The following is a 25,933-nucleotide window of genomic DNA, read 5'->3' as shown; positions in this document are numbered from 1 at the left end:
TCTTTGGATCCTCTAGTAGCCAGCAAAGTCCTGACTTTGTGGGGTTCCCCGACGGTGGACCTGTTCGCGACAGCCTTGAACTTCAAGCTTCCGCTGTACTGTTCCCCAGTCCCGGACCACAAGGCACTCTGGCAAAATGCCTTCCAACAACGGTGGGACAATATCGACGTTTACGCCTTCCCACCGTTCTGTCTGATGAGAAGGGTGCTCAACAAGACCAGACTATCGGTCAACCTGTCAATGACCTTAATAGCTCTGCTATGGCATCATGCAGAGTGGTTCCCGGACCTTCTGCAGCTCCTGACGGAACTCCCGAGAGAACTTCCTCCACGACACGAGCTACTCAAGCAACCACACTGCAACATCTTCCACAAAGCCGTAGCATTGCTTCGGCTTCACGCCTGGAGACTATCCAGCATCTCCTCACAGAGAGAGGCTTTTCGCAACAAGTTGCGAAAAGGATGTCTCGACACCTGCGAAAGTCATCTGCAGGGGTCTACCAGGCGAAGTGGAGAGTCTTCTGTGGTTGGTGTCGTGGAAGGGGTATCTCTCCCCTCGATGCCACTATTCCAGCAATAGCGGAGTTTCTTGTGTATTTGCGGGAAGAAATGCGCCTTTCGGTCTCGTCGGTGAAAGGCTATCGCTCAGCCTTAAGCCTGGCCTTCAGGCTGAAGGGAATGGACATTTCCTCCTCTCTGGAACTTTCTCTACTCATACGAAGCTACGAGCTTACCTGCCCTCAGTCGGAAGTGAGACCTCTTCCATGGAACGTGGTTTGAGTCCTCAGGTCTCTTAAGAGACCTCCGTTCGAACCAGGTTCTGATCGTCACCTGACTTTGAAGACGGTGTTCCTGCTCGCTCTGGCTAGAGCCAAGCGAGTCAGTGAACTTCATGGTCTGTCGTACGACGTCGCCCATTCAAGGGGATGGGGGGAGGTAACATTCGGGTTCGTCCCTGAGTTTGTTGCTAAGACTCAGAATCCTGGAGTTCCGGACCCACGGTTCGACTCCTTCAGGATTTTGAGTCTCCGTTCTGTAACAGATGACCCAGATCATCTCCTACTATGCCCAGTAAGGAGTCTGAGGCTCTATCTTAAGAGAACAGCTGCAGTTCGTCCTCGAGTGCAAGCCCTGTTTGTGAGCACAGGAAGGACGAAGAGGAGCGTCACTAAGAACACCATCTCAGGTTGGATTCGCAGGGTCATCCACCATTCCCTGAATCCAGACCCTCCTCCATCACGTCGCCCTAGAGCACACGATGTCAGAGGCATCGCTACGTCCCTGGCATTCAAGAGAAACTTCTCAGTAACGCAGGTTCTACAAACTAGAGTCTGGAAGCGTCAAACGGCCTTCACAGCCCACTACCTGCAGGACGGGACCCACAGGAGGCTCGATACGTTCTCTATCGGCCCTGTGGTGGCTGCACAACAGCTGGTCTAACCTCAGGCTCCTTAATGGACAAGTAGCAGAAGGTTGAGGGCATTGTTACCCGGTTTTAGTCTGCATGAATGAAAAAGTATGCCTGGGCCTTACTCTTTCTTCATCCTCCCCTCTCTTGGGGAAAGCAGCATCCTGGGTTCTCTGCATAGCTGACCTCAAACCACTACAGGTAAACCATGCTTCCTTGTGTTCCTAGTATTAAATAATACTGTCGCGTCCCCCATACCCTGACGAGGTGGAATTGGGAACGTCCTAGCCTAGAATTCCATCTAAAGGACTTCAGGTCAACTTCCTAGGACGAGTCACACCCCTTTCCTTCACACACAAGCTTATGTAGGCCGCACATTCCTTGCGGAGCAAGGAACTTGTGAGGTGCAGGGACTCCTTATCTCGAGTGCTACACACTCGGATTCTGAGTCCCCGTGCAAAGCCAAAGCCAGTAAGGCTGGGACTTACCTTCCTACCTAAGAGTTGAGTCACCCCATGTAAATAGCGTGGTTTGTATTTCGGTTACGGAACAAATGACAAATTCGGAGATAATTTGTATTTTTCCTAACCATACAAACCTTAGCTATTTACACATACTTGCCCGCCAGCTCTGTCCCCCATGAAGTCCTACCTCTAAGCGAAGTGAATCAGTTCACTGGTGTGTGAGGGGGGAGGGGTAGCTAGCTACCCTCCCTTACCCTCTTGCTAACTACCGAGGGGGTAGTTAACCCTCGTTAAAAATCTAATGGCTCGTCATTCAGCTACGCCGAAAGTAATACCCCATGTAAATAGCTAAGGTTTGTATGGTTAGGAAAAATATAAATTATCTCCGAATTTGTCATTGTTCCGTAACCACGCTATTTACATTGGGTATTACTTTCGGAGTAGCTGAAATGACGAGCCATTAGATTTTAACGAGGGTTTCCTACCCCGCGCTAGTTAGCAGGGGTAGGGGGAGGGGTAGCTTGCTACCCCTCCCTCCCTCACACACCGGTGAAATGTCTCACTTCACTTTTGGCTCGGACAATGGACAGACGTGCCTGTCTTTGTCCTCGCTTGGCAGCCATTTTTTGTTTGGTCTTTACTTAATCACTTACTTTTCTTTTACTCAATATATATGTAAACATTTTTTCGTGTTTATGTATATATTTGAGTATAGAAATCAGTAAGTTTCCTTTTCAGAGTTCGTGCTTGTGTGTGTAGTGTACAATATCTCCGTGGAGCCCTCGGCAGTTAGGCCACCACGGTGTAATTTCATGGGTTGCGATCGAGTTTGACTTCGGTCTTTCTCTCTCTCTCTGGTGAGGTCGTTCACCCTTACTACGTTACCTTTACTACGTCTGAGTAGCTTCCTTCCCGTGTGGGTGGGGTTGCTACACCGTATGTTTTGTCTCAATTAGTTTATGAATCTAATTGTATTGGTTGATTTTCAGTTTTGTAGAACGATTCCTTTCGGGGTTTTCGTTCTTTATTTAGTGTTCATTCATTTTTTTAAATTACGCACTTACATAGTTACATAATTATAATTGTTATAATTCTGTGTTTGTTACAGCTCTCCTTCCGTGAGTGTAAGTGGTTGTGAGGGCACGTGCCTGTTGTGTAATTCTTGTGTTCTTTTTCCTCGGGATTCCTCTTCGGAGTCTTCCCGGGGGAATGAATGTTAACTAATGATTTTTGTTTTTATTTTTCACAGTTAACGATCTACAGTAGTTCGTTTCTGTAATGTGGCAACGGTGTGAGCTGTCTTGTTGAGGCCTAGGGGTTCTGCTGTTGCTGCCTCCCCTATAGATCTTCATCAGTTGCGTGTCTCCTTCTCCTGGTAGTACTCCCCTGACGATTGACAGCTCTCCAGTTCATTTTAGAACACTCGGGAGGCTCGCCTCCTTGGGTGGGTAACTTTCCTTCCGAGGGAAGTTTTCCTATCCAGGCTTAAGTTTTTTCCCTTTGGGGGATCTCCTCTTGCCTTTTCGTTCGTGCGACTATGCTCTTGGTGCTGAGCGGTTGCACCTGTAGTTACGCTCAAGGGGCTGGGCAACTGCAGGAGCCCCTCTTTTAGGTCACTGGCTGACCTGTCTCTTCTACGAAGTGTTTCTCTTTCATTCGCGAGGGAGTACACTCATAGAGACTCCTCTTCGGAGGACTCTTCTGCTGTTGTTGCTGTTGGCCGCCTTCGCCGTAAGGCTCTCCGTCCGCTACGTCGTAAGGGCCTCCCATCTCCCTATAAGGGTGCTAAGAGGCGCCTTTTTGAATCTCCTCCGTATGCAGCCTGCAGCTCCTACCTCCTTAGATCTCTCCGAGGATCGATCTCCAACGCCTTCCTGACCTTCCGCCCCTGGTGCAGCTGGACAGCAGTCTGACCTTGTCATCCGACGGGCAACGGTCCCTTCGGGGCAAAGGGTTGCCTCCCACGGGGGGTCTTCCCTTGCGTGTCAGGGTTCCCCTGCACGCCCCTCTGCAGTGTTAGTGCACAGGCGCTCTCCTGCTCATCAGAGTTCTTCTGATCGCTAGCGCTCTCCTGTTCGCCAGCACTCTCCTGTTCGCCAGCGCTTTCCTGTTAGTCAGCGCTCTCCTGATGATCGTCGCCTCACTGCTCGCCAGCGCTCTCCTGAGGACTCTGATCATCCTGCTGTTCCTGTTGTGCGCCATGCGCGCCATCGGTCTCCTGAGCGCTCAAGATCTCCTGCCCGTCAGAGCGCACCTGCGCTTCTAGTTCCTGATATGCGCCCACGTTCGCCCACGCAACCTAGAACTTCGGTTCAGGTCTTGGACAAGGACTCTTCTTCTACGCACAGGATTCCACGCGTCGCCATTCTGCTCGCCAGCGACCACAGACGCGTCAACGTTCGCCTGCTCGTCAGCGATCTCCTGCGCGTCAACGATCGCTATCGATCTTCCACGTGTGTCAGGTCCCCTGGACACCATCAGTAGCGATCTAGCACTCGCCTGCTGTGGACCACGATCTCCGGTAGCTGAGTCTTGCCATAGATCTTCCTCCTGCTCGCCAGCACTCACCTTTACTTCTGTCCTTCTGTGCGCCAGCTTCCTTCAATCGCCAGCGCACATCTGCGCGCCCTTTTCTGCCACGCACCAATGGGCGCCAACAGTTTTTCTTGACCGTCCAGGATCGCCTGATTGACAGCTCGCATCGACGCTCACCTTCCTGATGCACCTGCGCGCCTTCTGATTAGCGCGATGCGCGCTAATCATCCCTAGTCTCTTACGCGTCAGCGATCTCCTACGCGCCCGCGGGATTCTTCGCCTGCGCGCTAGCGTTTTGTTAACGCACCACCGCTTGCCAACGCGCCGTCGCTCGCCAACGCGCCGTCGCTTGCCAATGCGCCATCGCTTGCCGACGCCCCATCGCTTGCCAACGCGCCTTCACTCGCCTACGGGCCTTTGCTCGCCAAGACGCGCCATCGCTCGTCAACGCGCCATCACCCGCCTGCGCTCGCCCGCGCGCCCACGTGCCTGCACGACCACACGCCCACGTGCCCGCGCGACCGCACGCCCGTGCACATGCGCTCCAATGTTCGCCCACGCGCGAACCAACGGTGTTCCATCGCGCCAATCAACGGTGTTCCGTCGCGCGAACCGACGGTGTTCCGTCGCGCGAACCGACGGTGTTCCGTCGCGCGAGCCGACGGTGTTCCGTCGCCCGAGCCGACGGGGTTCCGTCGCGCAGCACCGGCTTGATTCCTGCAGTAGCCATTGCTTGCCTACGGGTCATTGCTCGCCTCTGAACTATTGGATTCCTACCGCCAGCTCTCGCCCTTCCAACCACGCTCGCCCTCTTTCTGCGCTCCCTCGCGCACTTTCGTCCGCGCTCCTGCGTGCCCGCGCACGGGCGCTTCCACGTTCGGCCACACGCGAACCATTGATTTACCATCGCGCAAGCGCCAGGGCGATTGCGATTGCGACCGCGATTCCCATCGGGGTTTCGCAACACGGCCAGCCTGGTGAGTCTTTTGGAGAGCGTATTTCCAGAACACGGTCTTTACCCTGTAAACGCAGAGCATGGCACGTGCAAGAGCAGGAAGAATCTTCAGAGAGGTCTGGGCAACATTCTTCTTTCCAGAACCTTGGGGGCAAGGGGTGACTGGTTTAGCCCTTCCTCTTCTCCATCCCGTGGAAGGGGCTTACCAGGTCCTTTCCCTCCTCGGTTGCGACCCGGGGTTTTGTACAAGGAAGCTCCAGGAAGATCATAGGTACTTTCCTCCTCTCAGGCTCAAGCTCCTTTGCATTCCGTCGCCAAGTTTCGAACTTGCGGGCAAACTCAATGTTGGAGCATCTAGACACAGTGACCGAGGGCTTCCCCTCGGGTGTCTCATCCGTGGATGTCGACAAGCTCAGACACTCTAACATCCTTGGGAAGAGCTTGTTTGAGCCCAAGGACAGAGACATGGACAGCTGTTGTGCGGAGGAAGTCGACTTCCGTTTTCACTCCTCCAAGTCGCTTTCTTCCAGACCCTGCAAGCCTCTAACACCTCTTCTTTCAGCATCGTCGGCCTAAGTTATCGGACCGGCTACGGCAGCTAAGACAAGGTGTACAATAGCAGTCCCCTCCTGTCAGGGACAGGTAGCACGGGAGGCTCTCCCGGGGAGGCATAATCCTAGAGGGAGCGGCAGAGTTCACAAACTCTAGGATTGGCAACCCCCCCTTGCAGGTCTCACGCTGGGGGGATGCCTAAGGTTACTCATCCGGATAACAGCTTCCCGATGCCGATTCCTGCACGATCTCCGTGATCAGCCAAGGATATCGCGCCTCGCTCTTACCATCTCTCCGTCTCTGTCAGTGAATCCAGTGTCACTGAGCCTCTATGCCATGGGGTCGGCAAGAGTTTTGCCCGTTTGGGCAGAAGGATCCATGCCTTAGGAGAAGGTCCTCCATAGGGTCGTCGACGGCTTCACCCCCCGGCTTCTTCAGTCGATCCTTTCTCGTAGGAAAGCATCTGAGACGGGAGTTCCGTCGTCGACCTCTCAGCTCTGATCAAGTTTGTCGAACAAACTTCGTCCAGCGTGGAACAGCAGAGTCGATCAGACTGGTAACGAGGCTGCAGGACTCCTTAGGCCCTGGATCGGAAGGACGGGTACTTCCAGTTTCCATTCCATCCATCTTCCAGGAAGCTCTTGGAATTCAGCCTAGACTACAGGTGTTCCTGCTTAAGATGCGGTGTGGCGATCCCGCCGCGGCATCGCAGGTTTTTCCCCAGAGAACTCTCCCTGCTTTCCTCATGGCCGCTCAGGAGCAGGCTTCCGCCTCCTTCGCTTTTTGGAGGTCTGGTCAACTCTGGTAGGCTCGGGTTCGACCTTCTTCAATGCCGGGAGAAGCTTCCGGGTCTTTACCAAGAGTGAGGGATCATGGTAATTTGCTAGGAGCCTTGTCTACTTCTGCCTCAACATCTGGAGTATCTAGCCATGATATTGAGTCAACGGCCATACCACGTTGAAAACACCGCTTCTCGTCCGATCAGCGAAGTTAAGCAACGTTGGGTCTGGTCAGTACTTGGATGGGTGACCGCCTGGGAACACCAGATGCTGTTGCCTCCTTCTCCGAGCCTTCCCTTCAGTTGACTGTGGCAAGGCTGAGGAGAGTCGCAGTACCTGTTCTCAATCAAGCAGAGCTTTCAGCCCTACCTTGGAACGTTTCCTGGGTCTCTTTTCCTCATTGACCCGTCTAAAGTCCCGAACGGTCGCCTCAGGATAAGTTCCTTGTGAGGCGGCCCAAGTTCCGGTGGTATCAAAGCAACGATTAACTGGACTTTCTGGCCCCTATGGGACCAGTGGAACGTTTAGATCTGCAATGGGGATTGACCTATGGAGCCTCTTGATGGGAGTGGATATTCTCGTCCTTTCCCCACATTTTGATGCTGTTCTCGGACTCGTCAAAGAAAAGGGGGGGGGACATGTTCCGGTTCAGGCCTATGGTCAGGACCTGAAGGATACCTCCCCATCATTCAGGCAGGCTTAGGGGCCGTAGTCTGGCCCCTCTACAGATCCTACAGTTCCTGCCGAGTCGCTCCGTGCGCGACGACTTCATGGTATTGGCGTATTCCAACCAGCAGGGGACGCATTTTCATACCTTCGTATCTTGCAGTAGAGATACTGAGATGATCCGAGGTCCTCTCACTACCACTATCGGCTCGCTCATTCCGGGCAGAGGAATGTTCTCTCCGACTATCTGAGCAGAGCCTCGCAGATAGAGAGTACCTGGGGGTCTTTGGCCTATAGTAACCAGCAAGTCCTGGCCTGGGGGACCTGATCGCGACAACCTGGAACTTCAAGCTTCCGCTGTTCTTCCCCCCAGTCTCAGACCACAAGACTCTTTGGCAAGATGCTTTCCGGTGACGGTGGGACAACATCGACGCCTGCGTCTTCCCACCATTGTTGTCTGTTGAGAATGGGTCTCAGCAAGACCAGGTTGTCTGTCAACCTTTCGATGGCCCTGAGAGCTCCACTGTGACTATACGCAGAACAGTTTCCGGACCCTCTGCTTCCCCTGACGGAACTCCCGGGAGAGCTTCTTCCACGGCACAGGTTACTCAAACAACCACACTTCAACATCTTTCACGAGCCATTACATCGCTTCGGCTTCACGCCTGGAGACACTACGCCGCCTCCTCAAGAAGAGACAACCCGCTACAGTCGCGGAGCGGAGGTCGCGTCACCTGCGATAGTCATCCGCAGGGGTCTACCAGGCGAAGTGGAGAGTCTTCTGTCGTGGAAGAAGATACCTCTTCCCTTGAGGCCTCTTCTCCAGCAATAATGGAGTTATTGCTTTTCGGCGGGAGGAAACTCTTTTCCGCTCTCGGCAGTGAAGCCTATCGCTCAGCCTTTCCCTGGCCTTCAGGCTGAAAGGAATAGACTTTTTCCTTCCCGCTGGACCTTTCTTTGCTCATGCGAAGCTGCGAACATCCCTGCCCCCAGTCAGAGTGAGACCACCTCCATGGAGCATGTTTCGGACTCTTTAGTCCCTTAAGAGATCTTCTCAAGAACCATTACGTCAGGCCTCTGATAGTATTCCGTCTTGGGGGACGGTGCTCCTGCTCACTCTGGCCTCGGCCAGTGTGTAAGCAATCTTCATGGTCTCGTACGACTCCGCCCTTTCGTGAGAATAGGGGAAGGCAACATTCAGGTTCGCTCCTGAGTTGTTTTCTATACTCAGAATCTTGGAGTCACGGGCCTTCGGTCCGACTCCTTCAAGATTTCGAGTCTCCATTCTGTATCAGATGACCCAAACCTTCTCCTTCTTGCCAGTAAAGGAATCGAGGGGTTATCTTTGAGAACAGCTGCAGTTTGTCCTCACGTGCAGCCGGGTTGGGAGCACAGGGAGGACACGGGAGAGTCACCAGTATACCTCTTCAGCTACGCCGAAAGTAATGCCCTATGTAAATAGCTAAGGTTTGTATGGTTAGGAAAAGTACAAATTATCTCCGAATTTGTCATTTTTTCCTGGATTTGTCATTTTTCCTGGTTTCCTTTCCTTACTGCACTATTTTCCCTGTTGGAGCCCCTGGTCTTATAACATCCTGCTTTTTCAACGAGGGTTGTAGCCTAGCAAGTAATAATGATAATGTGTCCACAGGGTTGTTATGGGAAAGGTGTGTCGGGGGACTCTGCCGCCTGCTAAGTGTAATAGATTACTGTACTGTATGTCCCAAGAGCTGCTTGTTGTGAAAGATTTATGTTATCATGACAACATTGGACTAAGAATGAAAGTGAATACAGCATGGAATGGTTTGATGCGAGATTGCTATACAACTAGTAAATACAAATCTCCCATTTGTAGAAATTAAAGGTGCATTAGGCCTGTACTATATGCAGAAAAAAACATTGGTATTAACAAGTGGAAGCAATTTTATTTTAATGCGTGACCTTGGACTGTTGAGCTTCACAACTGGAGTTTGGTGTGAAGATCATACTATGAATGATGAATTAGTGTAGAGAAGAGGTTCAGATCTTAAAGATTGAGAGAGTTTGTACCTGTGATGATATTACATGAGGAATTGTCGGTTAGAAAACAGAAAAGCCTAGGGAACAGATCTGGCAGGGAATAGACTGGTAGGAAGGCTAAGATCATTGTGAAAAAATGTTAAAGGGAAAGATTTAGACCTAGATCTGATTAGAGTTTTGGAAGATAGAATAGAGGGACGGTCTGAAATAAGATTTAGTAACAATGACAACTTATGTTTATAGTATAATATTCCTTTTGTAATTAATGGTATTGTTATGAAATTATTTTATTAAAGATTTCAAATTTTCAGGTTCCTGAAAGCATACTTCCCAAAGAAGAAGTGGCGCAAGGAATTACAAGTCTTCGTCAGCATACTGACAGTAATGCTACCAAGACCATTCAAAAGTTAGAGGTAAGGAAGTGATTTCATGAAGCTTATATACTGTCCTTTATAATATTTTATCTGTAATATAGCAGTTTAAGGGCTAAGTTTATCATGTTTTTGAGGGCTCATCAGAATCTTTTGTAAGAAAACTTGTTTGGTATTCATGAACCGGCGAGAATCCATAAGAATACAGTATAATACAGTACAGTACATTAGATGATGAAATAGAATCAAGAGGTTACAGAATGTGTTACAGTAATGTTTATAGCATAAGAGGCACTTCAAAAGTTCAAACTCGCAGCAAATGTTTTGATGTTGAACAGGCTTACATAGGTCCTTTTATAGTTTATATATCAAATATCTGTTTTAATGTTAATGTTATTAAAATATTTTTTGTTTTAATTTTTCATTACTTATATTGTTTATTTCCTTATTTCCTTCCCTCACTGGGCTATTTTTCCCTGTTGGGGCCCTTGGGCTTATAGCATCTTGCTTTTCCATCTAGGGTTGTAGCTTAGCTAGTAATAATAATAATAGAGAAATAAAACAGCAAGAGTATGGTACTTGAAAAATACCATTACAAAGAAATTACCGTATGTGTTTAATGAAATAATTTCATTGTTCCGTCACTAATATAAGCCCTGTTGCTCTTTAATTGGAAATATACTTTCAGCGAATCTGGAAGGCTAGACAAAAGACTTTAAGCAAGGTATAATTACTCCACCACTAGTTAGCTCAAGGATTAGTACCAGCTACCCCACTCACAAACTCCTGTTGTCGTCTTGTCACTTTTGCTTTTGGCTCAGAGGAGTAAGAACTTTCTGTTCTGTCTCCCCCGTTACCGAACTGGCCTTATGGCTTTTCTTGTTCTGGAGTCGTTGTGCATGCAGTCTCTCTCTGCTTGTAGGACTCTCCCCCAGAGAGGGAAATTGGTAGGCAGCAAAAAGGAGGTCTAAGGTACTCTTTGTTTTCCTTGAAGCCAAGTAACCCCAAACTTTACCGTCAGCGATTCCCTCTTCTTTGACTCCGCTCGCTCGTTTTCCTATGGAGAACGATCGAGTAAGAGTGATGGCCGCTTTAAAGGTATTGCACTGATAGAGTGCTCAACCCACGGACAACCTGCAAGTGTGGTCATCATTGTTTTCCTTAGAAAGCGGTGTCATTTACCATTAAGGGAATATCTTCCAAATGCCGCTTGCGGCAACTCCTGCCTTCCTTTGGACTTTCTGGTCTTCTGCGAAAGAATAGTTTGTTGAGAGTCTACCAAAGAAAACGCAGTGTCCCTATCAGCTCTCTTCATTCCAGACAAAAGGAATGTTCTCGCAGACAACCTGAGCAAAGCAACTAAGACGGTGGGCTCCAAGTTGTCTTTGAATCATCTAGTAGCCAACACCTCTGAACAGGAAGCTTCCTTTGTACTGTTCCCTGGTATCATATCCCCAGTCGCTCTGTCAAGATATACTTCAACAACGTTGGGACAACATCGATGTCCACGTGTTTGCCCTGTTTTGCAGGATGAGAAGAGTATTCAACAAGGCAATTACGTCCTCCAACTTAGCAATGACCCTCATAGCCATATTATGACATCATGTGGAATGTTTCTCGGACCTCCTTCAACTGCTAAAAGAAGTCCCGAGAGAACTCCCTCCATGTAAAGATCTACCAAAAAGCAGTTGAGTCCCTACGTCATTACGCCTAGAGGTTATCCAACATCCCCTCGTGAAGAGAGGATTTTTGCAGCAAGTTGCAGAAAAATATGTTCGGATTCCTCCGGTAATATTCAGCTGCATTCTACCTGGCTAAATGAACAGTCAGCATAGTTAATGTTTCTTTAACTCTGTATGACTTAGAATTTTAGGTGTGATTTCTTCTGAGAAACTCATTAGGTCTGTCTTCTTCAGTTCCAAAAAAAAATTGGCTTACTGAGAAAGTTATGTAAGATTTTTGGTGATCAATCTATTCTGAAGTGTTATAATTCTTTCATTCTAACTTGTATGGAGTATTGTTTTCCTGTCTGGTCTTCAGCTGGTAAATCTCATCTTAATTTGTTGGACAGGAACTTAGTCTATTAAATTTCTTATTCCTGATCTAGATATTAATCTCTGGCACTGCCGTTCAGTTAGTTCATTGTGCATGTTGCATAAGATTTTTCATAATTCTGACCATTCTTTGCATTCAGATCTTTCCGGACAGTACCATCCTGTATGTAATACTGTACTATGTATGCAGTTAATTCTAATGGTCATGCCTTCTTATTCATAAGGCTCAATACTGCACTGTATTATAGAAATTTTGTTTGAGCTGTGACCAAGTTTGGGAATAATCTTCTTAAATAGGTTGTTGAATTGGTAGAACTTCAGAAGTTCAAACTTGCAGGAAATGCTTTTTTGTTGAACAGGCCGACATAAGTTTCTCCATAGGTTACATATTAAAGATCTATTTTAATGTTGTTAATGTTCTTAAAGTATTTTATTTTAATTGTTTATTACTTCGCTTGCAGTTTATTCATTTCCTTATTTCCTTTCCTCTCCAGGCTATTTTTTTCCTGTAGGAGCCCCTGGTCTTGAAGCATCTTGCATTTCCAACAAGGGTTGTAACTTAGCTAGTGATAATAATAATGATTATCCCAAAATTCCATACGTCCACCAGAAGTCCCAGAAAGAGGATTAATGAAGGAAGGATTTATATGGATTATTAGAATTAGCCACCTGAAGGACACATTAGTAGGTTCAGTATTGTAGGGGAATTGAAAATTAATTTTTAAATATTTAACTTAGCCGGTGAATATATAATAGCTGCTACTCAGCGGCTCGACAGAAAACACACTAAAAAAACTCGCGAGCGATCGCTATGAAGGTTGCGGGTGTGCCCACCAGCGCCAACTATCGGTCAGATACCACTCTTGCATGTAAACAAACCCTTCAATTCTTCTCTGTCGACCTTGACGACAAGACGTATCAATACTCGCTGTAGAACCTGGAGTTTTCTCAACATATTTGGTGAAGTACTTCATTTTGGTTTGAGCTTTCGCAGTGCAGGTGTTTTTCCTCAACATAAACTCTTGAACTCTTTATTGAATCAGATTAATTGTTGATGACTTGGATTGTTTTTTGGAATTTCTTTGACTAATTCAAAATGGCTGACCCTTCACAAGTACCTAGATTTCGGAAGTGTAATGCTAGGGACTGTAATAGGCGTCTTCCAAAGGCATCTCTCGACCCACATACTGTGTGTTCCAATTGTCGGGGTAAAACCTGTCAATTGGGAGATCGGTGTGAGGAATGCGTGGGCCTTTCGGAATTCGATTGGCTCGAATACGATAAGTATGCACGTAGGCTAGAGAGAGATAGGGTAAGGAGGAGTTCATCTAGGTCTGTAGATTTTTCCTCTCCACATGCCCCTGAACCTAATCCTTCCCCTGTAGTGGTTGTTCCTAACCCCCCTTCTAGCACTCAGGAACCATCTATGCAAGACATGTTACGTGCTATTCATGCCTTGGGGGAAAGAGTTGAAGCGTTAGCAACTGATCGTAATCAACTCATGGCTGACGTGAAGGAACTTAAGTGTCAGAGTGCCACAGCGGAAAGTGGGAAAGTGATTAGTGCGCAAAGGGTTGTGAACAGTGTTGCGACCGAGGGTTCGTCTGTTCGTGCCTGTCGTTCACCTAGTCCGGGACCTCTTGCAAGCTCCCAAGCCCAGGGGAGAAGTAATGTCGTACGACTTATGGGTTCGAGAGGCCTTGATCAGCGAACAGACGTTCCCTCTATGGTATCAGGCGTATCTCACCAAGATCGCCCCTACCATAAGACGAGAGAGCCCATTTTCTCCTCGTCTTCCGAAGGCTTTTCGCGCAAGAAACCGTGGAGCAAGGTTTCTAGGCCTCTTAAACGGAAGTCGGTCCCTTCAGGACAGGTCCAGCGTCCTGGATGTAGTCATTGGGACAGTTCGGACCCGTTGCAGTCATCGGATGACTGCTCGCCGCCTAAGCAAGGCAAGGTTGTGCCGTCTCAGACGTTAACCCCGTCGGTTACCGCACCCATTCCCGTGGACCCTAAATGGGTTATACTGCAGGACATGCAGTCTAAGCTTGCCTCTCTTATGGAAGACTATTCTGCCGATAAGGTTTCCGTTGAGCCTAGCCGTTTATCTCATCGAGATCCTGGCCTTCAGCCACCCAAACGTTCCTTTGTGCGTCCTGTTGACGTTGGCGTAGCCAAGTCACGTCAGTCAGGTTGTTTAGAACCACACTCGATGCGGTCTCGTGTGGATTTTCAGCCGTATTTGGACGTTAGGCAACTTGCTGATGCTCCTGTTGACGTTCAGGACGTTCGCCAACCATCGGAGTTGACTTGTTTTGACGCTGAGCGTCAACTTCCGCAGTCTAGAGTTGTTTTGACTGCTCAGACTAGGCGGTCAAAGCAGTCTCGGGTGGACGCTGTGCGTCCTCACGCACCTGTTGTTGTTGACAGTTCACAGACTGTCAAGCAGTTACATGACGTTGCGTCCTGGTCCGCTACTAATGCACCAGTGCGTGTGGACGCTGCGTGTCAAGCATTGCCAACCCCTTTGCTTGTTTCTCAGCAGTTGTCAGATGAGGAACCTTCAGATGAGGACGTTGCTGACCCTCAGCCTGAGGATCATCCTTCAGATATTGATGAACCCAGAACAGTTCCGCCATCAATGGACTTTAAGAAAGTCATGTTAATTTTTAAGGAGTTGTTTCCCGATCACTTCGTCTCTGTTGCCCCTCGTTCGCCGCCGTCTGAGTTTGTTTTAGGCGTACCTGCTGACATGCCAGCCTTTACAAAACTTGTGCTCTCTCGCTCATCCAAGAGAGCTTTACGGCTGTTAGGCGATTGGTTGGAAACCAAGAGGAGTTTGGGGAAGACGGCCTTTGCCTTCCCTCCATCTAAACTCTCGTCTAGATCGAGCGTCTGGTATGCCACGGGAGAAGTTCTCGGCTTGGGAGTCCCTGCCTCTGCCCAGGGCGACTTCTCAAGCCTTGTAGACTCTCCCCGCCGCCTAGCCATAAGACGCTTGAAGATTAGTTGGTCATCCTCGGACCTTGACCATCTGCTGAAAGGCATTTTAAGAGCCTTTGAAGTTTTCAACTTCCTTGACTGGTGTTTGGGAGCCTTAAGTAGGAAAATCTCATCGGCTGATAGAGATGTCTCCGTACTCATTATGTCCTGCATGGATAAAGCCATCCGCGATGGATCCAATGAGCTCTCCTCCTCTTTTACTTCAGGAGTCCTTAAGAAGCGAGAGTCCCTTTGCTCTTATCTGTCGGCAGGAGTTACTCCCTGTCAAAGATCTGAGCTACTCTTTGCTCCCTTATCGAAGTTTTTGTTCCCTGAACATTTGGTTAAGGACATAGCTTTGTCACTCGTGCAGAAGGACACCCATGACTTGGTAGCGTCCTCTGCTCGCAAAGGGACTCCTTCGACATCCTTTTCTGCAAGACCAAGGATAGACACTCCGGCGTCCAGGTTTATTCCGCCCTTTCGTGGCAGAGCTCCCAGCAGGGGAAGTACTCGTGCCGAGGGAAAGAGAGGAAAGAAGAGAGGAGCCAAGTCCTCACGTGGCAGAGTCTGACTGCCCGCAGCCTCAGACAGCAGTAGGTGCCAGACTCAAGAACTTCTGGCAAGCCTGGGAGAAGAGGGGCGCAGACCAACAGTCTGTGAGGTTGCTCAGAGAGGGGTACAAAATTCCATTTGTACACAAACCTCCTCTAGCGACTTCCCCCATCGACCTCTCTCCCAGGTACCGAGAGGAATCAAAGAGACAAGCCCTGAAACTAGAAGTGTCTCTTTTGCTAGAGAAGGGAGCGGTGGTGAAAGTCTCGGACCTTCAATCACCGGGGTTTTACAACCGCCTCTTCCTAGTACCGAAGAAGACAGGAGGTTGGAGACCGGTGCTAGACGTCAGTGCTCTGAACGTCTTTGTCACGAAGACAAAGTTTACCATGGAGACCACGAAATCAGTCTTAGCAGCGGTCAGAAAGGGAGACTGGATGGTCTCTCTCGACCTAAGAGACGCATACTTCCACATCCCCATTCACTCAGATTCCCAACCTTTTCTGAGGTTTGTTTTCGACAATGTGGTGTACCAGTTTCGGGCCCTGTGCTTTGGCCTAAGTCCTGCTCCTCTCGTGTTTACGAGGCTTATGAGGAATGTGGCAAAATTCCTCCATTTATCGGGAATCCGAGCCTCCCTTTACTTGGACGACTGGCTTCTCAGAGCCTCGTCCAGTCATCGCTGTCTGCAGGATCTTCATTGGACATTGGATCTGACCAAGGAATTGGGACTTTTGGTCAACATGGAAAAGTCCCAGCTGATTCCATCCCAATCTATACTGTATTTAGGGATGGAGATTCGCAGTCCAGTTTTTCGGGCTTTTCCGTCTGCCCCCCGATTAGAGCAAGCCCTGCTCATAATCCAACGGATGTTGAAGAGAGAACGCTGCTCAGTCAGGAATTGGATGAGTCTAGTAGGAACTCTATCATCCCTGGAGCAGTTTGTCTCGCTAGGAAGGCTACACCTTCGACCTCTCCAGTTCCATCTAGCTTTTCACTGGAAAAAGGACAAGACGCTAGAGGCGGTCTCAATCCCGATCTCCGAAACAGTAAAGGCATGCCTGAATTGGTGGAACGACAATATCAGTCTAAGAGAGGGACTTCCCCTAGCAGTTCAGAAACCAAACCACGTTCTATTCTCAGACGCATCGGATTTGGGTTGGGGTGCGACCCTGGACGGTCGGGAATGCTCAGGTCTGTGGACCTCAAGTCAGAGGAGCATGCACATCAACGGCAAGGAGCTTTTGGCAGTCCACCTGGCCTTGATGAACTTCGAGAGTCTCCTTCGAAACAAGGTGGTGGAGATCAACTCGGACAATACCACAGCCTTGGCATACATTTCCAAGCAAGGAGGCACCCACTCCCTGACACTGTACGAGATCGCAAGGGATCTGCTCATTTGGTCAAGAGATCGAGGCATCTCCCTGTTAACGAGGTTTATCCTGGGCGACTTGAACGTCTTAGCAGATTGCCTCAGTCGGAAGGGTCAGGTAATTCCTACGGAATGGACCCTCCACAAGGACGTGTGCAAGAGGCTTTGGGCGACTTGGGGTCAACCCACCATAGACCTCTTTGCAACCTCGATGACCAAGAGACTTCCAATCTATTGCTCTCCAGTCCCAGACCCAGCAGCAATACATATAGACGCTTTTCTAGATTGGTCTCATCTAGACCTATATGCATTCCCACCATTCAAGATTGTCAACAAGGTACTGCAGAAGTTCGCCTCTCACGAAGGGACAAGGTTGACGTTAGTTGCTCCCCTCTGGCCCGCGAGAGAATGGTTCACCGAGGTACTTCGATGGCTGGTAGACTTTCCAAGAAGTCTTCCTCTAAGAGTAGACCTGTTACGTCAGCCCCACGTAAAGAATGTACACCAAGGCCTCCCCGCTCTTCGTCTGACTGCCTTCAGACTATCGAAAGACTCTAGAGCTAGAGGCTTTTCGAAGGAGGCAGCCAGTGCGATTGCAAGAGCGAGGAGAGCTTCTACCATTAGAGTATACCAATCGAAGTGGGAAATCTTCCGAAACTGGTGCAAGTCAGTATCTGTATCCTCGTCCAGTACCTCTGTAGCCCAAATCGCTGATTTTCTCTTACACCTGAGAAAGGTTCGCTCCCTTTCAGCTTCCACGATCAAGGGCTACAGGAGCATGTTGGCTTCGGTCTTCCGGCATAGAGGCTTAGATCTTTCCAACGATAAAGATCTACAAGATCTCCTTAAGTCTTTTGAAACCTCTAAGGAACGTCGTTTGGCTACTCCTGGATGGAACTTAGACGTGGTCCTAAGGTTCCTCATGTCAGACAGGTTTGAGCCATTACATTCAGCCTCCCTGAAGGATCTCACTCTTAAGACACTTTTCCTGGTATGCTTGGCCTCGGCTAAAAGAGTCAGTGAACTTCATGCCTTCAGCAAGAACATCGGTTTTTCTACAGAAAAAGCCACTTGTTCTCTGCAACTTGGTTTCCTGGCCAAGAATGAACTGCCTTCTCGTCCTTGGCCTAAATCTTTTGATATTCCTTGCTTATCAGAGATCGTAGGCAACGAACTGGAGAGAGTGTTATGTCCCGTTAGAGCTCTTAAGTTCTATTTAGCTCGTACTAAGCCATTACGAGGTAAATCTGAAGCGTTATGGTGTTCGGTTAAGAAACCATCCTTACCTATGTCAAAGAATGCTTTGTCATATTTTATCAGATTTTTAATACGAGAAGCCCATTCCCACTTGAGTGAGGAAGACCGATCTTTGCTTAAGGTTAAGACGCACGAGATTAGATCTATAGCAACCTCCGTGGCCTTCAAGCAAAATAGATCTCTGCAAAGTATCATGGACGCGACCTTTTGGAGAAGCAAGTCAGTGTTCTCGTCATTTTACTTGAAAGATGTCCAGACTCTTTACGAGGACTGCTACACACTGGGTCCATTCGTAGCAGCGAGTGCAGTAGTGGGTGAGGGTTCTACCACTACACTTCCCTAATTCCAATATCCTTTTTAATCTGTCTCTTGAAATGTTTTTAATATTGTTTTATGGGTTGTACGGAAGGCTAAGAAGCCTTTCGCATCCTGGTTGATTTGGCGGGTGGTCAAAGTCATTTCTTGAGAGCGCCCAGATTAGGGGTTTGATGAGGTCCTGTTAGTATGGGTTGCAACCCTTTATACTTCAGCTCCTGGGAGTCTTTCAGCATCCTAAGAGGATCGCTGGGCTTCGTGAGGAAGACAGACTTACAAGGCAGAGTAATCGTCTAAGTCAACTTCCTTACCAGGTACCTATATATTTTGGTTTTGTTATATTGATAACTGTCAAAAACTCTTAGCTTATACGCTGTAAACTTAATTAACTCTGGTGTCTACCCACCGCCTTGGGTGTGAATCAGCTATTATATATTCACCGGCTAAGTTAAATATTTAAAAATGATATTTTGATTATAAAATAAATTTTTGAATATACTTACCCGGTGAATATATAAATTAAAGGCCCTCCCTTCCTCCCCAATAGAGACGCAGCGGGACGAGAAGAATTGAAGGGTTTGTTTACATGCAAGAGTGGTATCTGACCGATAGTTGGCGCTGGTGGGCACACCCGCAACCTTCATAGCGATCGCTCGCGAGTTTTTTGAGTGTGTTTTCTGTCGAGCCGCTGAGTAGCAGCTATTATATATTCACCGGGTAAGTATATTCAAAAATTTATTTTATAATTAAAATATCATTTTAAGTTTTCATCGAGCATCAGCATTGAAGTAATTATAGTTCAGTGTAGTAAGAAGAAACTGTGAATGAGGGCACCAAGAAAGCCCCTGGGGGCTGCTATGCAGAAATCACATCGTTTTATCCGAATTATTGGTAAAGTCCTCACTTACATTTGATTGATTGGTGGTTTAATTTGTCTCTCAACATGAAGGTTATAGATGCTGTACTAATGTAAGAAAAATAAACAAAATAACTTGAACCTCAGCAGCTCATTGTAACCAATGACGTTCGATATTACTCGGTTGATGATAAATGTGGTAGCATGGGTTCTCCAATATGGTGGTACTTCTCGCTCCATCTGTGTGCATTGATATGACTCGCCACGCCTATCCTGGAGCTCCATACCTTGCCCCATGTTATTCATGTCAGATTTGTGTAAAGACGGGTTTACACGGCTGAACGGGGTTCAGCAGACTTGTGTTTGAATTGGTGTTCGAACGTGTGAACAGGGTACAGTGATACCTCGGTAGTCGAACGACTCTAAATTCGAACAAATTGGAGTTCGACCAAAAAATTCGAGTAATTTTTGCTGCGGTGTTTGAACAAAAAATCGAAACTTGAACAGCCGAACGCGTGGCCGAGTGAGATGAGCGGCCATCTCGGCTACTCTCGCTTGGTCGGGTAGCATCATTTCAAGAGAGAGCGTCAGTCCGACAACACGTGTTGAGAATTTATTGTGATTTAGTGCGTTTTATTGTCTTTTTTTGCCGATAATAATGGGCCCCAAGGAAGTTAGTGATAAGGGGAAGGATAAGAGGAAAACGGTGAGAACAACGATCGAGTTGAAGAAGGAAATTATTGCGAAATACGAGAATGGTGTACGAGAGTCTGATCTAGCCTTACAGTATGGCATGGCGAAGTCGACCATTTCGACCTTTTTGATAAAGAAAGCTAATGTTGCACAGGGAGTGACAGCAATTAGTAAGCAAAGGCCACAAGTAATTGAGGAAATGGAAAAGTTGCTCCTTATATTTATTAAAGAAAAGCAGTTGGCCGGGAAAAGTATAAGTGAAGCTTTCATTTGCGAGAAAGCTCTTCATATTTATGAAGAATTGGTGAAGAAAAGGGCCAGTACTAGTGAAAGTGATTCGTCATTTACTTTTAAAGCAAGCAGGGGCTGGTTCGAGAAATTCCGGAACAGAACTGGTATTCACCGTGTGACTAGGCATGGGGAGGCAGCCAGTTCGGATCAGGCGGCAGCTGAAAAATACGTTGATGAATTCGACCAATACATTAAGGAACAAAATTTGATCCCGCAGCAAGTCTTCAATTGCGATGAGACCGGGTTATTTTGGAAGAAAATGCTGGCCAATACCTACATTAATGATAATGTTATGTCTCACTTTAGAAGAATAGTGCAGAAGAGAAAGAAGCAGCTGACAATTGACATGTTTTTCATAAAAGAAAAGAGAGCTGCTACATCCCAGCCTGATTCCCTTCCAAAGCAGAGAAACAGAAGAGAAAAAACCCCTGAAGGAGATTTGCCCGACCTTTTACTGCAGAGAGAAAAAACCCCTGAAGGAGAACTACCCAGCCACATCATGGAAGGAAACTCTCCTTCCAAGCAGTAACCTCCCCCCTTCCATCCTCTCCACATCCATTCCTGTATGCCATCGAACCGCTGCTCAAAGGTATGTACAGTAAATGGTTTAAAATTGTTTTATATAGTTTTCCGACCAATTTCGTACACATTTAAATAATTATTGTTGTTTAGGTACACGTTTTATTAATATTTTGGCCATTTTGGAGTGCGTAAGAACGTATAAAAATAAATACCATTATTTCTTCTGGGAAAAAAGGTTTCGGTACTCGAACAAATCGGAGGTCGAACACTGATCCCGAACGGATTATGGTCGAGTACCGAGGTATCACTGTATTTGATTGTTGAACTGTTCGAAGAAAGTCTGTTCTCGCCTGACTTTTGTGGGCGGGGTTTCATTGTCCACAAACCTTATGCATTTTTGGGTGACTCCATCTCTTCAAACCATTTGACAAGCAGGTTCAACTAACCGTTCGACAGTGTAAACCCCGGTTAATGAATAAGAGATGATTAAAAATCAGGTAAAACAAAGCTTACTGTGGTTGGAAAGGAAGTAAAATAAAAGAACCAGTTAGGAATGATGCCATGAAGGGGCAGAGGTAGTGCTTTCGTATGAATGTAACTCTCTACTGTCTATAACAGGTGGGGTCTCAAATGCTCAGGATTACAAAATGTGAATGGAATAAAAGGCATTCAAAGTCCAAAAGGTATAAGAAGAGCAATCAATGAAAGAGAAAGGGAAATTGCTAAAGCAGGATTTGGTTCACTTGCTTATGATCCATCTCCAGTATCTTAGCTGGCTGATCCTTGTGTCTTACAAAGAGCGATTGCTGAAGTTATAAACTGGGAAAAGTGAGAGCTGCCCAATTGGGAGACGAATTGTCTGCACCTGTTAATTAATAAGTATGCATTGAAAGTTTACCTACAAACTCTCGAATCCTAAGTTCAGTGCAGTGTCAATGCAGCCTTTGATCTCGATTTGCACAGATTGTTATAGGCCACCTGATGTCCTTGGAGAAGTTTGACCCTTGTGGGCAAATCCACCATCTGTCGCTTTAGTGGCACCTGAAGCGGCACTGATCATCCTCTGTAGGTCTTCCCACTCTTCTAGATCAACTCTGTCAGATAGTGAAGGCTGATCTTTCTTGGTGGATGGAAGACATAGATTCCCTTCTGGGAGTTACATTGACTTCCCCTTTTTAAGATGTTTCTGTTATCAAACTTGTCATAATAGGGACGGGCATGCAGATGAATGATTCGTCATCTCGGGGACATGGAACAGAATGACACTCCTTGCATATCAACAGTAATGAAATCGGAGTGCCTTATTTTATACTGGTGGCACATTGAGATGATGGGTTTTTTGGTAATGGTTGGGAAGAGGGGTACTTAGTTAGGCAGTTTGTCAGGCAGGTAGGCTATATTCCCTTTCTCAGGTATGTTGACTAAAGGATTCAGACTTCTCTATTTCAGTAGTAGCCTTAATGTTTTTGAGGAGCTTCAAGGACTTTTACCTACAGATCTATGGAGATAGATGCCTAGTGTCATGTGTAACCTCACCCAGGCCCTGTATACTTCAAGCTCCTGATGGAAGCTACAAATGGAGATGTTCCACCTATTGTACTAGGTACGTTGTTAATAGATGGGAATCACCCGTTTTCATGCATTCTTAAAGTTTGTGTAGAAAAACCAGAATCCTTCACTTCTTGATGAGAGACCCAATCCCCTCCCCTAAGAGCTTTGTTTGGTTTAATCTTGATGGGATACTGTCGTGCTCGGGGAGAGTTTTGCATAGTTGTCTCCAAAGGACTTAACACCTTAGGTTCGAGTGTCAAAGACATGGATCATTAGCACCAGCAGGAACAAAAGAGATGTCTGAGAACACTTTCTGACTTCATGCTTTAATGTGCATATGAAGCTTCAGTAAAAGGTGCCAACTTGTTACCATGATGAAGATATCACAGAGTTAAAAGGCATTGCCAGTTGCTACATTTTAAAAAGAACTTTTTGGTAGCATAAGTATGATGGTCAGTATTTAACTAAATAGAATCTCATCTTAGGTTTATCGTAATGAAAGGTTGTACGACAGTTGCTGGTCGTAGCTTCATTGCTACAGGCCATGTTTTTGCAACATGGACTGTAGATGGCTTACTCAACAGTATGACCTGTTTCTAGACAATTAATTTTGAGAGAATGAGACCCCTTCAGCCTTTTTAACGAGGCAGGATACCATATATGTCGAGCGATTTCATGATACAGTATTTTTACCTTCCTAGATGGCAATTTTTTTTTTCAGTATTTTAATATTCCAAAGTATAGCTACATACACAACATATAATGTCATGTGTTCTTGTCAAGCCTTGCTATCTGTATGTCAGGTTTGCATAGGTGGTACTGTATGCAGGCGTTATTTTTCTCCTGCATGTGTTCTTGACTTGGAAACTGACATTACTAGGCATGGATGGTCATACCAGTTAGTTCATTAACTGTCCCTCTTATCCAAGTAAGCAAGTTCCTATAAATAACAATTGGTTGTATACGTGTTGGAATAAATTGGAAATCTGGAGGATAAGCAGATTTAGGATACAATCCTACCTGAAACCAATCTCATTATCTTCAACTTATTCCTATAGGCCTCGTATGTAAGAGGTAGCACAGTATATCCTTTACCTTACCAGCTTGTCCCTAGTTAAGCAACTCGTTTACCGGGTTTCTAAATCCATTCTAGCTTTCTCTGAGAGGTACTGTATACAGTAGACCCTCGGGGTACGGTATCCCCAGCTTACGTTTTTTTCACGTTACGGTGTGGAATACGATGTTTTTTTGTCCCCTCGTTACGACATTTTTCCCCACCTCACGGCATCGAATTCGAAAACTCAAATTTGGCGGTTTTTACACGTACAACTGTGCGAGTCACTAGCTTACCACCACGCTCATACATCACTGCATACGTCACTAAGAAGCTGGTCTGCTATTGGTTGGCGTCACTAAGATGCCGATACGCTATTGGCCGAAATCCCTCCCACAGTGCCTGAGAGAGATGCTGCCTCTCTCTCTCTTTGTTATACGCGCGCTCAGTCCAAAATCTCGGGTGCGTTTCGTAAAGACTTGATCTCGTGTGAGTGCCTGCGATATCGTATTTTTTGTGCATTTTAGTGCTTAATTATAACTTTAATTCGTTAGCCATAGGTCCCAAGATTGCTAGTGATGTTAAAGGGAGAAGTAAGAAGATGATTACTATGGAAACGAAGCAGGAGATCATAAAGAAATATGAAGAAGGCATGCACATCGTTACCCTCATTAGTATGTATGGCCGTAACCAGTCTACGATTGGTACAATTATCAAGAATAAGGAAGCCATTAAAGCAAGTAAGTCTTCTAAAGGCATGACTGTCCATGCCAGTGGAAGGACCTCAATCAATGACCAGATGGAAAGACTCCTTTTTCTATGTATTAAAGAGAAGGAAATAGCTCGTGATACACTCACGCAATCGGTAATTTTGCACAAGGCGAGTGCCATCTTTGCCGATCTCGTGGAAGCCCAGAGAGACGGCGGAGACGAAGGAACATCGCAGCAAGCCCCCCAAGAGTTCAATGCTTCTCATGGGTGGTTTGATCGCTTTAGGAAGAGGACTGGTATTCACTCAGTCGTCAGGCATGGAGAGGTGGCCAGTTCTGACAAGAAAGCAGCAGAAGAATTCCTCAAGAAGTTTGAGAAAGTAATTTCCAGAGAAGGCTACGTTCCTCAGCAAGTGTTTAACTGTGATGAAACTGGCCTTTTCTGGAAGAAAATGCCCCGCCATACATATATCACAGCTGGAGAAAAGAAACTTCCTGGCCATAAACCGATGGAGGACAGACTTACGCTCGCATTTTGTGCAAATGCCAGTGGGGACTTAAAAATTAAGCCCCTACTGGTATACCACTCGAATCCTCGTGCCTTCAAGGCACAAAATATCACGAAGGAGAGGCTCTCGGTATTTTGGAAATCTAATGCCAAGGCCTGGGTCACGAGGACCATATTTATTGAGTGGATAAACGTCTGCTTCGGTCCTGCTGTCAAGAACTTTTTAGAAGAGAACAATCTTCCTCTCAAATGTCTCCTGGTACTGGACAATGACCCTGCTCACCCTCCTGGCCTCAAGGACATCATTCATCCTGACTTCTCCTTCATCAAGGTTTTCTATCTGCCACCAAACACCACCCCTCTCCTCCAGCCTATGGACCAGCAAGTGATTGCCAACTTTAAGAAGCTTTACACGAAGCAACTATTCAAGAGATGCTTCGAAGTGACTGAAAGCATTCAACTCACCCTCTGTGAATTTTGTAAGGGGCATTTTGACATCGTTCAATGCCTGAAGATGATCGACAAAGCTTGGAATTAGGTTTCACGGCGCACCTTGAACTCCTCATGGAAGAAACTATGCCCAGCTGTTGTGGCAGAACGAGACTTTGAAGGTTTCGATCCCTCAACCGAAGACGAGGCCATTGATGATCCTGCCCCTGAGGGGGATGTTGAGGAAATAATTTCAATCGGGAGGTCCATGGGGCTTTTTGTTGATGAGGCTGACGTCCATAACCTTATCGAGGAGCACAGGGAGGAGCTTACGACTGAAGACTTGAAGGAGTTGGAGGCAATGCAGTTGACCATCATTCAAGAAGAGCACAGCTCTAGTGGTGGCGAGGACGGGGGGAGACTGAAGAAACGACATCGGCAGAAGTAAGGGAAGCTATCGGTTGGTATGAAAACCTTACGAGTTTCATTGAAAAGAAACGCCCAGAAAAACTTCTCACAAGTCGTCTTATGGAGAGTGTTAATGACAAGTGTATGAGTCGTTTTAGAAATATGTTGAGGAATTGTCAGAAACAGGCTTCTTTGGATAGATATTTCTCAAAAGAGAAGTGTCAGAAAGCAAAGATGATAAGTGATTCTATTAAAAAAGCTAAAAAAGAGTAATTTCCTAAGTTCTAAAAAAATTAAAAATATTTTTCATAAGAAAAAAATAAATAAAAAAAAAGCATTTTTAATTTTAAGCGTTTAATAGTAAGAATAAATTTATTATTAAGTGCACATAACATAATTAGCATCGATACGTTTTTATATCTACCGTCTCCTCCCCCCTCTGCCTCCACACACTACCTACTCAAGTCACGTCACTCCAAAGGAAAATAAAATTTCATTTTTCCTTTACAGTACTGTACAGTATATAATTTTTATTTATCCTGTAATGTTATTTAATAATATACTGTACATTACATGTATATCATATATAAGTATACTGTAGTACTGTACAGTGCTTACTATACTATTT

At 46.6% G+C, this 25,933-nt stretch overlaps 1 protein-coding gene and 1 non-coding gene across 2 annotated transcripts in view; both read left to right on the top strand.

Annotated features, from left to right (window-relative positions):
• LOC137622055 (protein MIS12 homolog) overlaps positions 1 to 25,933 on the top strand; it is a 67,471-nt gene that overhangs the window by 16,108 nt on the left and 25,430 nt on the right. The window contains exon 3 of the mRNA XM_068352532.1: positions 9,689 to 9,790. Within this exon, the coding sequence (XP_068208633.1) occupies positions 9,689 to 9,790 (102 nt within the window). The remainder of the gene's footprint in view (positions 1 to 9,688; positions 9,791 to 25,933) is intronic.
• Positions 6,853 to 6,971, top strand: LOC137622140 (5S ribosomal RNA). The gene has a single exon (XR_011040375.1). It is a non-coding gene; the product is annotated as a 5S ribosomal RNA (ribosomal RNA).

This window comes from Palaemon carinicauda, chromosome 28, assembly GCF_036898095.1.
Source record: "Palaemon carinicauda isolate YSFRI2023 chromosome 28, ASM3689809v2, whole genome shotgun sequence".
Lineage (NCBI taxonomy): Eukaryota > Metazoa > Arthropoda > Malacostraca > Decapoda > Palaemonidae > Palaemon > Palaemon carinicauda.
This window is presented reverse-complemented; position numbering and strand designations above follow the sequence as displayed.